The sequence below is a fragment of the Enhydra lutris genome, unplaced genomic scaffold, assembly GCF_002288905.1.
Source record: "Enhydra lutris kenyoni isolate GAN:26980312 unplaced genomic scaffold, ASM228890v2 scaffoldscaffold10, whole genome shotgun sequence".
Taxonomy (NCBI): domain Eukaryota; kingdom Metazoa; phylum Chordata; class Mammalia; order Carnivora; family Mustelidae; genus Enhydra; species Enhydra lutris.
In genome coordinates this window covers 19,215,304-19,229,330 of record NW_019154094.1, presented here as the reverse complement: position 1 = coordinate 19,229,330, position 14,027 = coordinate 19,215,304, and the positions used below count along the sequence as shown (strand labels likewise).

Below are 14,027 nucleotides of genomic sequence, written 5' to 3'. Positions count from 1 at the left end.
TCCCTTTATGTTGCTGCCTTATTGTTCTTTTCAGAAGAAAGGATAGTCTTCCATTCTGAATAGCGCTGATTCTCCACCTTCAGACCAGGAGGAACTGTGAGACGACAAGGCAGAACAAGGCCTGTCTTGTCCCTGCCCTCCCACGCCCTCCCTTCACCAACAGCTGATAAGACTTCAGCTATAAAGTTCAATAGAGGAGACAAAAGCTTCTAGCCACAGTATTTTTTTTTTTTTTAAGGACAGTAATAGGGTGCAGATGCCCAGAATTTGTTAACAGGCTTGGTTTAGATGCAGCAAAGCCCATTTTAAGTCAGATCGAGTTTATAGAGGTATAGCTGATTATTTTGAATAATTAAATGGTGTCAAAACCAGCTGTGATGAATAGCACTGGGGTCTCAAATCATAAATAATTGAGAAACTGGAGTTGCATTTGGTCATCCTGATCAAATTCTGTTCTCCAGAGGATAAATGTTTGTCCTGAATACCATCAACATTGTTAAATGCCTCAATATTCTTGCTCAGTCATCCAGCCAACAGTCAATTGAACTAAATCACTTCAACAGCACACACATTTGCTGTCCTCATGAATACAAAATGTTTGACTTTAAACCATGTTCTCTGTACTTGAATAGGCACCTTTTTGGTAAGCATCTAACAGCCACATTAAATACTTGACATGCTTGTGTCTGTCCCATGATGCACGGGACTTTGGTGAACACATCAGCAGGTCCCTTTCGCTCTCCCACCTTTGGCTTCGGTTTTGCTCAGGAAAACAAAAAACCAAGGGAAAGGCTTCCTTTAAAATCGGTTGTCAATACAATTGCCTTTATGATGGCCTCTGGGGACTCCGAATTTGCAGAGAGAGAGGCTTGCGGTCGCATGTTAATTCCTCACTGTGCCGCCTTTCCATGACATCACTTAATCCCCGAAACCCAGTTTGTGAAAAGAGGTGGGCAGTTTAGCAACATCCCCGTCATGTCATTTCCATTTTAAAGGATCCATTTTAAAGGAAGACTGAGCGAGAGAAAGGAACCGACTCACCCGCAAAGCTAGAAGACAGCTGAGCTGCCATGAAAACTTGGCCTCCTCGGCAGAACTCTTGCTGCCAGAGATGTGCCTTAGTTAAGCGCCTCAGTGAAGAAAAGGGCAGTCTGTTTAATAGCTCCTCATTGACACCCTGTCACTGCTGAACTGGCACGGAACCCGGAGCTGGCAGGGCCGTGCGTGCCGCGCTCTACCTTGTTTCCTGCACGACAGTTCTTAAAATCACAGGGCTGTGTTCGCCCACGTCTTCCCTCCACGGATTAATAACCGCCAAGCCCGCCACCATCCACCTCTGCAGGGGCTGAACAGGTCCCCCGGCACCCTCAAAGACGGGCATCCTTCACGTTCCCCCAACTCCAGGACGTCAGGGACGTGGGCTCCATTTCTAAAAGCGAGGAAGCCGGGCCATCGGGGAGGCGGCGACGGGTCCGGGGGTAAGGAAGAGCACTGCTCCTAGGGAGCCAGCTGCCCGTTCCTCAGATAGCAAACCTGCTGCCTCCTCCACACCTTGTGCAGCCCAGGGAGACGAGGCCTACCCTTGCCATGAGGGCTGCTGTCCCAGCGAGGGTTACCAGGAAGACAAAACTTGGGGACTTATTTCTCCCACTAAGTCTGTTCTTTTCTGGAAGCACACGTGTAGGACCTGGGAAACCAACTCCCTCCCGCCTCATCTTTTTGGAGGAAAAGAATGCCTGTCAGAAGGAGCAGTGTGAAGAAAAAAAAGAAAAAACCATCTCCCAGCTTTTTCTGGTATTGTTTTTGTTATGCCCGAATGGATTCATTTCAAGTTTATAAAAATCTATATAAAATAAAAGTCAGGTTTCTAGAAAACTACTTTTCAGTTTTGAAACATACCTCAAAATCCTCGGAGAACCCATGCTGGTTATTAGAATAGAGCTCACCAATGTGTTTAACAAACTGTTTGACAGGAATGGCTTCCATGTCATCTGTGGGGATAAAATGATTTTCAGAGTCACACAGAATAAACTTTGATAGAACAAGTAACACCGATAAGGGATTATTAAAGACAAACATTTGATTTGTGTGAGGAGTAGACAGAATTGCATCACCCGAAGCAGATGTCCTCAAGAAGTCTCAGAATGTATTTTACTTTTCTGTCTTACTAGGATTTGGAATGCCTAGGAGCTAGGTAAAATACGTTCTTTTTTTTTTTTTTTTTTAAATATTCAAGGCAATTTACATCATTAAATTACATCATACTCTTAACTGAAAGTCTGAACTTCCTTAGTGTACCTGTTTGTCAAGAAATTTTATCATAGCCGAAGATTTTTTTTTTTTTTTAAATTGCTCTTCAGTGGGGTCCAGCTTGAACTTGGAGCAATGAAGTTCCATTTCCGGTCTCTGAAGTCTCAGCAATCTTTATACACAATTACAGAGAGATGCCATTGTACCAGCTGGCTTCGGGTACAATGCCATCTATGTTTAAGGGTTCAAAATTTTAGTTCAAGACAGCTGTGTCTATGCAATGCCAAATAATCAGTTTGACTGAATTAACTGGATTTTTTGGGTGTTGACAGACTAGGTATAGATTCAGGAAGACTCCCCATTCCAATTTCTTGTGTTGTCACTTCAAGAGGACATTTGCAGCTCATGAGCGCAAAGTATCCGTCTTGAGCGCATTTTCCCCGGATCTGACCCGATATTGGAGGACTGGCCACAAACCTGCCACACCTCACTAACAGGAGCTCCCCAACCTCCTTCCCTCCACCCTCCCCCGCAAATATTTCTTTAAAAATACTCTGCTGAATTTGAGATAAACAACAGACATGACATTTACTTTATTCAGAGTGAAAGATCTTTGGCAAACGCACAAACATCTAAACTGCCACAGATGCTTTTCTTAGCAAAGGGTATGAAGATCTGTATGTGTAAATGAGGTCCTACTTTGGCAAGAATGTTATAGATCCCGGCCTGACAATCTGATTTCTCTTCATCTGGTGACAGCTAACATTGACTATGTCATTCCTTCTCTACTTTCTTTCGAGAGAGCAAAGCTCTAGGGTGGCTTTTTGCATCCATTGACATTTTCAAACTTGAATCATTCTTAAGCGGAAAATAGCATCTCTTATACTTGTTTAAGGAAGGTGACTTATATGTTCATAATCCACACTGCTTAGCGCAAAAATGTTACTGATCAAATAGATGGTGCTCCGTGAGCACCCATTCTTTCCGTGTGAACAATTAAAGACCTAATCATTTTAATAGGCCACCTTATGAAAAAAAATTGCCAAGTTATTTACAAATATTTCAGGATTGGAGAGGTTCATGAATATGCAATCATTTTGCACGCCCAAGAATTCTATAGCTCCCATAATGATGTAACCAGCATTAACAAAGCGAGCGGAGCCAAAACGTTTCCCCAGAATATTGAGCAGAATGCACAGTTCAAGAAAAATTTCCAAAATTATCTGATCAACTTTGCCTAAAATGTTTAGAAGTAAGCAAATGCTATAGTACAGATCAAGTGGCAAAGAAACGATCTGAGGTTGAGAGAAGGATTAATATGTACAAAATTGGAGTCCTGAAAAGATTTAACCCAAAGAAACCCCTCTTTGGACAACAGGCAAACTGAGTGAGAGAGATGGGACACAACCTAGCCCTGTGATCACTTTAGTATATAGACGGCGGCGTTTCCTCCCAACACATTTAGAACCAAAGATGACATTGTTTCCGAGGGGGACATTGTTACAGCGCAATAGGCCAAGGGCAGCATTTATCCCATGATTAACTTAGAAATTGTAAATTCCAATAAATTTATGGTGCACACAACTCTAGTTCAGAATAAGCAAACACCTATCAGCTTCAGAGGTACTTTGCTCTGCAAAGTAAAAAAACACGGCATTTTAAAGGTCAAAGTCCACCTCTGGTCATTAAAAATTGTTTTCAGGGTAACAACTTATTTTTTCCTGCCAAGCACTCAAGTCTTAATATCCAAGGTAATGCCATCCATCAGAAATCAGTCTGCCTGCTATTCTCCTGGCTAGATACAGGAAAAACCCAGCAGAGCTCAGCAGGATAATCATGGAAATACATGACTCACTAGTCTCTCCAATTAGCTTCTTTACCCAAGGAAGTCTAACCACACCCCTCTGGGTTTCCAGGCACCACAGTAACATCTTAAAACTACCAGACAGACACACACACGTGTGCACATGCGCACGCACACACATGCACGCGGTACTGACCACCACAGGCTACCCAGTTAACGCACAGTCTTTCAATCAAGATAAATGAAGCTGAAGGGTCACACATCTTTTTTCTCGATATTAAGATGAATATAAGGCTATGACTAATTAGAAGTCCTCATAGTTATCCTCTTACATAGTTCTATTAAATTACTCACAAAATGAGCCATTTAATTATAAAATTACCGTAACTAGCAGACGGCCAAGCAATTAGTACAGTGTTGTGGACCTGATCTTCTCAGTTTTTGTCTGGAAAGACCCTGTGGTGTTAGGGGACATCCATCTGAAAGATGTTATTTTTCTATCAGACAGGGACCATTAGCAGCCACTAACCATGGGCCAGGCACTTTCTATGCCCTTTAGATGGATTAGCATGTACTCCAATCCTCCCAATAACCCTGGGGGATAAGTACTATTTCCCTACTCATCTCACAGTTGAGAAAATAAGCTCAGAAACATTAACTGAAATCTGGACTATGGTGGAAGCTGGCCACCCAAGGTCAAGGGAGAATGGCTGTGGTCTGGGTCAGAGTGAATGGGAAACCACCAAATGAGGCATTTACTGAGCACCCAGGACTCAGCCAGATTGTAGGGAGGTGGTCTCTGCCCCAGGGCACATTTGTGTTGGAGAAGCGATGGACATCAGCAGGAGTGAGCAAGAATTACTCGGTGCAGATTCCACCGGTCACGAAAACGATGGATCGGAGGACTCAGGTGAGAACAAATGTTATCAACGTAGTGGTGATGGAGGAAAAAAATAGGAGCTTGCATCAGAGGAAGAGGTTTTCACTAACTACAGGTTGGATGGGAGAGGGTGAGGATATATAATGAAATGGTCTCAGGAGAGACTCAGTAGAATGAGAATCACCTGTGCTAAAGGCTTTCCCTACATTTAGCGTCACCAGAACTAGGCGAAGGGGACACTGTTCTCCTCACGTTACACACAAGGTAATGGAAGCAACATGTTCAAAGTGACCAATAACTTGGCAAGCAGAGCTGGCATCTGACTCCTGGTGTACTGAACATGAAGCCTGTGCCCCCCCCACACTGGGACACCCAATTTGTCTTCATTCTCCAAGCACAACTTCCAGGAAGAACAAGGAATGAAACGGAGCATCTCGGTTAACTAAACAGAGTATCTTGGATAAAACATTCCTGTGTCCTTTTGTGCCAATATTTTTAGTTACAGAATTTTCAGATATCAAAGATTTGAATTAGGCACAAATCAGAGTCCTGCTGTTATCCTTAAATCATTCCAGTAGAAGATGTTTGGGTAAGTCCATTGAGAATCAGCACCTTTCAGAGTGAAATTGTTATTTGACATTATTAGTTACACTTTCTCCAAGATTTCAGCCTTTGGTTGTTAGAATTAAACCTCACCTATCAGAGGCCTTTTATTTCAGTCAACCATCCTTATGTACCACTTCTGATGGAGTCTGAAATCAGTTTTTGGTTTGTACACACCCCAAGAGGTGCATTCACAGAGGGTGACCATCTACTGAAAAGCACCAATGGTGACAGGTTCCATGACGGTAAAAAAGAGCTCAAGATGATGAACGTTAAATAAAGCACTGTACAAAATAAAGAATGATGCACTGAAAATAGAGAAATAGAAAACACTGAATAGAACATAGAAATAAATACAATACAAATAAAATACAATACAAGAAATACAATAGAAAACACTGAAAATAGAGAAAAGGTGTCTTCCCGAATCTGGCTATGTCCCCGTTGTACTTGCAATCTGGAGCCAGGTAGAGGGAAATCCCCCCTATATTGGTCTAGGGTTCTAACCTCCTTGCACATGCTCACTTTGCTTTCTCTTCCTTTTCAGGAATAACAGATAAACAGAAAGGGCAAAACTTCACTTTATTGGGTTTTTTTGCTGTTAGAAAAAAAAAAAACAACAAACTCAGCAGCTGAGGCTGTTCTTGAACATCAATCCCAGGGAGGTGCCACGGAGGGCTCAGCCCGTTGTACAGCTCCGTGGCGGAGTCTTCAGCCCGTCACTCAGTAACGCTGTCTAGGTGTCATTCCCCACCCCCCCCAGCTGTCATTTTTGTTATCAATGGTGGAAAGAACCCTCTGTGCCGGGCACCTAGGGGCAATGGTGTACGTGGAGAAGCCAGAGCCAGACGGCCTGGTGGTGTGACTTCACCTCTCTGTAATTACCTTTCCTCATCTGTAAAATGAGAATAATAATGACTTTTCACAGAGAGTTACGAAGAGTCAACAGATGACCGAAGTACTTATAAGAGTGCTTAGCATTTTGTAAATGCTTGATAACTAGGATTTATTGTTGGGTGCTAATTGCTTTACCCGTGTGGCCCTATGATTTGGGGCTATGATTACCCATTTTATAGATGGGGAAACTGGCTAAAAGAGATCCAAGAGCTTGGCCAAGGCCCACTGTCATTATCAGGTGGTGGGGCTGGGCTGACTCCAAAGCCTTGTGTCTTCTATCTTATTTGACCTCTCTCTAGAGCTTAATTTGAATATATGTGGTTAGAGAGGGCAGAAAACCGTAATAAATCTTAAAAAAAAAAAAGCATTATTTATTTGAGAGAGAGAGAGAGAGAGAGCGAGCGCACACACAGGGAAAGGGAGAAGCAGACTCTGCATTGAGCAGAGAGGCCTGATGTGGGGTTCGATCCCAGGACCCTGAGATTATGACTTGAGCTGAAGACACTTAGCCAACTGAGCCACACAGGTGCCCTCAATCACGGTTTTTAAAGAAACTTCCTGACTTAATAGGAATGAAATGATACACTTTGGCTTTAACTGTAAGTTTCAGTCAACCTGGAAAATTCACACTGGTATTCTGATCACGTTGATGACGCCAGGTAAAATGAAGTGTTAAAAGTGTTTACCCTCATGTCAAGATGCTTAATGCTGGGTTTGACTGGCTTAACATCTGTTTAAGATAATACCCATAACCAGCAAGTGCGGGTACATATATAATTACCATTACCATTCCAGAGGGCCTTCCGTCACCCACCCACTCTGCCACCCATCTCTGTGAAGTTCATTTAACCCAGTAGTTCCTGCAACCCTATGCCAATTCTGTCTCTCAGCAGGGGGATCCTATAACCCTCAACACAGTCCCTGGGTCAAGTCCCTCCTGCTCAGACCTTACCCCCTTGCTCCCCCACATCCCACAACTGGGCTCTTTACCACCCCTCTAGTGGACAGACCCGGATTTCAGGAACTCAGTCCCTTCTTGCCTGCCTCTCAGCTCCCAGAGACCAAGTTCAGGCCTCTTTCTGCATTTGGTAATACCTCTGGGTCCACTTAGGAAGATAAAGCAAACATGAAATTAAAGAACATTATTGGGATTTTAGTTTCCGCGTTAGGGTATGACAAGCAGAGTTTTGTCTAAATCAGACTCTTTGGATGCAAGGAGTGTTGTGGAGATTGGAACATTTTATTTCCTGCCATAAAAAGAAATCTCTTTTCATTTATGACACAATGAAGTCAATAAAGAAAAGGTTTCATTATAGTCAAAAGACCAATGAATCTCCTTTGGAGATAATCTCTGTATAAATAAAATATGCCAACAAGGTTGGTTTAATCCCAAGGGTTTTAAACTGCATGTTTAAAATCCCTTTATATGCTGGCCCCCTGCTGAAGCCAGTGACCTTCAAATTATTAAGATGTATTTTAACTGCTGGAAAGGCATGAATCATTTCTGGATTTCCAAGCTACTGGTTAGCAGCAACATTTTGTTTTGTAATGCTTTTATTAGTAAGTTAGATCCTCTGATTTCCACAAAAAAGCATTTCTGAGGACATCTGCGCCTGACAATATGCACATTTGGAAAAACCCATACAACATACTCATTAATCAGGTTAACTGCATGAGCTAAGTTTTGATTTTAAAAAACTGTAATATAGTGAAAGTCTGAAAGAATACTATAATGCAGTGAAACCAATCTATAAATGACATACGTATGTAACACTTCGGTAACTGCAATGAACGTATTATTGAAGTTTGTCCTTTAAAATGGGTATCTCCTGGGGCGCCTGGGTGGCTCAGTGGGTTAAAGCCTCTGCCTTCAGCTCAGGTCATGGTCCCGGGGTCCTGGGATCGAGCCCCGCATCTGGCTCTCTGCTCCGCAGGGAGCCTGCTTCCTCCTCTCTCTCTCTCTGCCTACCTGTGATCTCTCTCTGTCAAATAAATAAATAAAATCTTAAAAAAATAAATAAATAAATAAAATGGGTATCTCCTGATCGAAAAGTCTAGATTTTTTTTTTTTTTTTTTAAGATTTCATTTGACAGAGAGAGACACAATGAGAGAGGGGACACAAGCAGTGGAAGTGGGAGAGGGAGAAGCGGGCTTCCTGATGAGCAGGGAGCCGGGTGCGGGCTTGATCCCAGGACCACGGGATCACGACCGAGGTGAAGACAGATGCCTAACTAACTGAGCTGCTCAGGTGCCCTGAAAAGTCTAAATTTTTAACAAGTACTTGCAGATGTTAACAATAATGTGGATCTTAAAGGAACTGTTTTACCACTTCAGTATCTTAAAAATGTCACAGAATTAAGTATTACTTCGTACTACGAGGGTACTGATCCACTAAGTTATTGCATTCAATTATGCTTTACCTTCCCGGGTAACAATGGAGAACCCATAATCATGGAACATTGGATTCTGAAAAATTGTTAGTGAAAGATATTAAGAGTCAAAGCCCCTTTCATTCTCCTGCACAAGTCAGAGTTCAACTTATCTGGAAAACTAACCAACCAACTAACCACTGTTCCCATATATGCAGCAGGCACTGTAACTCCAAATTGTCCTGATGACAGAATTGATGTCACTTCTACAGTGACTGGAACCTAACTTCAAAAGCACTTCTTTAATTTCTTTCATGTTGGATAAATACTCTTGCATCCGAAGAAGAGTTCTTTCTACTGTGGCTAACCGGCCTTAGCCATCGCATTCACATTCTCTAGCACTTCTGCATTTTACGTAAGTGTAGGTGAGATCAGGAAAAAAAATGTCCTCATTCTGACAAGACCGTCTTTGCTATGTTAAATCAGGATAACACACTAAAGATTCTAAACTCCTGAATTTCTATTCAATTCAGGAAAACTAATAACTCAGAATTCCTCAAGAATTCCTATGAATGGCTATCTCCAAAGGCCGAGTGATCAATTAGCAAAGCTCTCTTTAATCATTTGCCTATTTTATAATACTTTTGAAAAAGTTAGCATAACTTACTGATTCCACTTGTGCTTTGGGATTTGAAGACCAGAACTGTTTCTGCACTTCAACCACAGCAGAATCACCCAAAAGTTTCAACGTATTTATAAATTTCTCCCCACGTCATTTCAATCACATATTGAAATGTGCCTATTTTTGCACAGGGAAGGAAAGTATAGGTGGGTGGAGAGCCTTTTTCTTAGAAAGTAAGAGAACAAAAAGGACTAGGTAACAGAGGTAGAGAGGAGTTTTTGGTAAGGAGGAAACTTCAACAAAAGAATAATCAAACTATTCAGAGGGCTGTAAGAGAATTCAGCCGAGAGGCAAAAGGTCAGGGCTGGTGGAAGATCGTCATCAAGAACTCGGGGGACAAAAACTACAGGGGATGCTCACATGTATTTGAAAGGCCTTGGTTTAATGAATCAATATCCAAATGAGGGGCTTGAAGGCTTGAGATAGCAGAACCTTCGGAAGAGCCAGCCAAGGGGTGGCAGAGCCATTTCCCAGGCATCTGTGCTTTGAAGCCACACAGAGGAATTCCAATGTTAGCTCCACCCTTCCCATCAGCTTGGGTGAATTAATAGGGTCTCCGAACCTCAGTTTCTGCGGCTGTAAGAGGAGGCTATCCCCTGCACCTGTCTCTGTAGGACTGTAGTGAAAATAACCCATGGCGTCAGTACACGCTCAGTATCTACTGTAGGATGAGGTTTCCTAAAAACAAGGTTAAATGTAAAGAAGTTCTTGGAACAGAGCTTGTTGCATGGTCCAGGATGACCCAGAAGCTCTGTTTTGTAACAGTTTGGTGCCTGAATTCTCAAACTTGCCCTGCTGCATCCGTAACTTTCTTAACTGGTAGAATGGTTCAGTTCACTAGAGCGGTGGTCTGCAAGTCTCTTTTTTTTTTTAAACAATCAGTTATAGGAAAGGAGTTCAAGTGATAAAAGTTGTTAAATCGCAGGCCCAGTAGTCCCGTTATTAGGTTTTGAAAAAGAATGAAATAACTGAGGTTGGGCAACTGGGTGGCTCAGCCGGTTAAGCATCTGCCTCAGGCTCGGGTCATGATCCCACTTGCTCTCTCTCTCATAAATAAATAAAAATGTTAAAAAAATTATAACGGAGGTCTAGCAGGTAGAACAAATACGCCCTACGAAGTCTGTAAATATCGTATTTTTGGAAATAAGAACAATGAGATAATTCCTAGGGTAAATCATTCAGAAGAATCCCAAGGAGGTCTCCACTAAGGAAAAGGGTTGAAAACTTTACCAGAGTGAAAATAGCTCATGAATTTGTTAAAAAGTGTGTTTTTCTTGTACTGAATTTCTTCTGCATGACATAGTAGGATGCTAATAACCAGAAGAAACCATAAGAGTAAAGAGAACACTGGATGGTTAGACTGCATCATAAATGACAAAATATTTTACAAATGAGACTATTACACAGGTCAGTGGGGGGTTGTTTCCGAAAAAGGGAGAGAATGGGATTAAACTGAAAAAAAAAAAAAAAATTTTTTTTTTTTTAAAGATTTTATTTATTTATTTGACAGAGATCACAAGTAGGCAGAGAGGCAGGCAGAGAGAGAGAGGGGGAAGCAGGCTCCCTGCCGAGCAGAGAGCCCGACACGGGGCTCGATCCCAGGACCCTGAGACCATGACCTGAGCTGAAGGCAGAGGCTTTAACCAACTGAGCCACCCAGGCACCCCAAAACTGAAAAATCTTTAAAGAAAGGTCACGAAGAGTAACTTCTTCCCAGTTAAGGGTGAAATGAGTTGATTTGTCTTGGCACGTTCCCCCCAGTGAACGCTGTGCCACCTGGGAAAACAGAAGAAGAGTGGCCTCATCTTGGTTCTCTAGTCATTGACCCTCACACTGCATAAGGGATTCCAACTCCTTCATTTCCACAGCTGCTTAGAGCTGCTCGAGGCTGCACCATGTCCACTGAGGCACAGCTGAACACCACGGATTTCTCAGTCAGTGGAGAGTCCGAAGCAGTTTTCTCTCCATATACTTATACTACCAGTGAGTATGGAATTAGTAAAAACTCACATTTCCAGAAATGCCTTTGGGTTGTGGGTACAGTAGTTCCCCCTCATCTGGGGCTTTAGTTACCTGCACCTGTAGTCCAGACGCAGGTGACCCTCCCCCTCCTCCCCATGTATGGTCGGAAGGACCACAGGAGCCCAGTGCTACGTCACAATGCCTATGTCATTCCCCTCACCGTGTCTCGTCCCATAGGCATTTTATCATCTCACACCATCACAAGAATGGTGAGGACAGTCCAATGAGATATTCTGAGAGAAACACACGTACCTTTTATTACAATATATGGTTATAATTCTTCTCTTTTATTTCTAGTTATTATTGTGAATCTCTTACTGAGCCTGATACATAAATTCAACTTCCTCACAAGTATGTATGTAGAGGAGAAAACAGTATACACAGGGTTTGATAAGACCTGCAGTTCCAGGGATCCACTGGGGGTGGTGGAACATATGCCTCACGGAAAAAGGGGGGTGGGGTGGGGAGAACTATTGTATTTACGGTGGTGATTGAACAGGTAGATGGGAAATGAGGCAGAAAACACTGGAAACAACTATCCAGAGGTGTGGCAAGGCAGGCACAACGGATTGGCAGTTTCTGAGGATTCTAGTGAACTGAAAATCCCCAAGTCCAAGGCATAGAGCAAGGCGTGGTGGGCCACACCGACTAAATTTGGTTCAGTGTTTGGGACAATCTTAACCTGAGTACCAGGCAAATGCTCGTTCTCCACAGCTACTGGGATGAACCATACCGTGATTTGGGAAGGAAAGCTTCAACAACGGACATTTCTGGGTTATGGTTTCCAAAATGCTTTTACACATAACACCTTACCTGAGTTTTAACACTGCTGCAAGTGTGGGTAGATCAAGCATCCTGTTTACTTTACAGATTCTGGAAACTAAGGCTCAGAGAGGTCAAGGCAGAGACCAAAGCTTTCATAGCAAAGGCAGGGTGAGATCCTAGGTTTTCTGATTCCCCATCCAGTGGGAAAAGAAAAGAAAAATGGAAAGACAGCCCAAGAAGTATCTCACCACCTAAGCTTTTATTTTTTTTATTTATTTATTTTTTTTTTTAGATTTTTTTTTTTTATTTATTTATTTGTCAGAGAGAGAGAGGGGAGAGAGAGCGAGCACAGGCAGACAGAATGGCAGGCAGAGGCAGAGGGAGAAGCAGGCTCCCTGAGGAGCAAGGAACCCGATGTGGGACTCGATCCCAGGACGCTGGGATCATGACCTGAGCCGAAGGCAGCCGCTTAACCAACTGAGCCACCCAGGCGTCCCTTTTTAGATTTTTTTTTTATTTATTTATTTGAAGATTTTTGTTTTATTTATTTGAGAGAGAGGCAGTGAGAGAGAGCATGAGCAAGGAGAAGGTCAGAGGGAGAAGCAGACTCCCCGTGGAGCTGGGAGCCCGATGAGGGACTCGATCCCGGGACTCCGGGATCATGACCCGAGCCGAAGGCAGTTGTCCAACCAACTGAGCCCTAAGCTTTTAAAATGTATTTCAACTGCACAGGTACCTACCAGCTGTATCTGTCAGATGACTCAGGGCAGAGGAAAGAGAAGCCCCCGGGCATTTTCCAGAGGCCAACACATACTCTGGGTGTCTCGAGAGGAAAATGATTACACACACGTGCTAGTGCGTGACTCCTGCAGCTTGGACAAAACTACTTATTCCGTGTAAGTGTAAGACTGAGGATCCCTGTCTGCTTCCTCGCCTTTCAAAAGCAGGAGTGGGATTTCCTCCACCAAGACTCAAGGGTAAGGCTCAGCGAAGAAGAATGAAGGGGAGCATAAAACCTACCCCATCTGTCTGGGGATGGATTAGCAGCCATGAAGTGATCCAGTAAGAACTCACCCAGAGGCTTTTCTGCTACCCCTCTTGTTTCCGTGTGACAAGCTTTCATGAGACAAGGTGACCAGATTGGAGAAAACATGGCCAATTCCAGCCATACCCAATGACTTCACATATACTGACACATAAAGGTCCAATTAACTTCCCAACCACAACCGCACCTAGTGAAGGTTTGTTTTTTTAATATTTTATTTATTTGACAGAGAGAGAGGGCGTGCTCACAAGCAGGGGGAGCGACAGGCAGAGGGACAGGGAGGAGCAGACACCCCACTGAGCAGTGAGCCCGATGCAGGGCTCGATCCCAGGACCCCGAGATCCTGACCTGAGCCGAAGGCAGATGCTTAACCCACTGAGCCACCCAGGCGCCCCTTATGAAGGTTTTTCAACAACAGAAACATTCTGTGGCACGAAGAGAACGACTGTACCTCTGAGCTTCACAGATACAGCCTTTGGGGAACCTGAATAATGCTTTGCTGACATGAATTCATTTATTCAGAGAATTAAAGAATGCTTACTATGTGCTGGGGACTGACTAGCACCAAGGAGACACCCACTTGCCTTTATGAAGCTCTTCTTGTAGGAGGAAAAGACAATAAACCAACAACTACAATACATGGCGTATCAAATGGGGAAGACCTTTCTGGAGAATGAGCGAAGCTGCAGGCGGGCGGGACGCAGCACTA

The 14,027-nt window shown here is 43.3% G+C and overlaps 1 protein-coding gene across 2 annotated transcripts in view; it reads right to left on the bottom strand.

Annotated features, from left to right (window-relative positions):
* LOC111143893 (protein tyrosine phosphatase, receptor type G) overlaps positions 1-14,027 on the bottom strand; it is a 700,723-nt gene that overhangs the window by 42,746 nt on the left and 643,950 nt on the right. For both annotated transcript variants that reach the window (XM_022497940.1, XM_022497941.1), the window contains one exon: positions 1,900-1,991. In XM_022497940.1, coding sequence (XP_022353648.1) covers positions 1,900-1,991 — 92 coding nt within the window. The remainder of the gene's footprint in view (positions 1-1,899; positions 1,992-14,027) is intronic.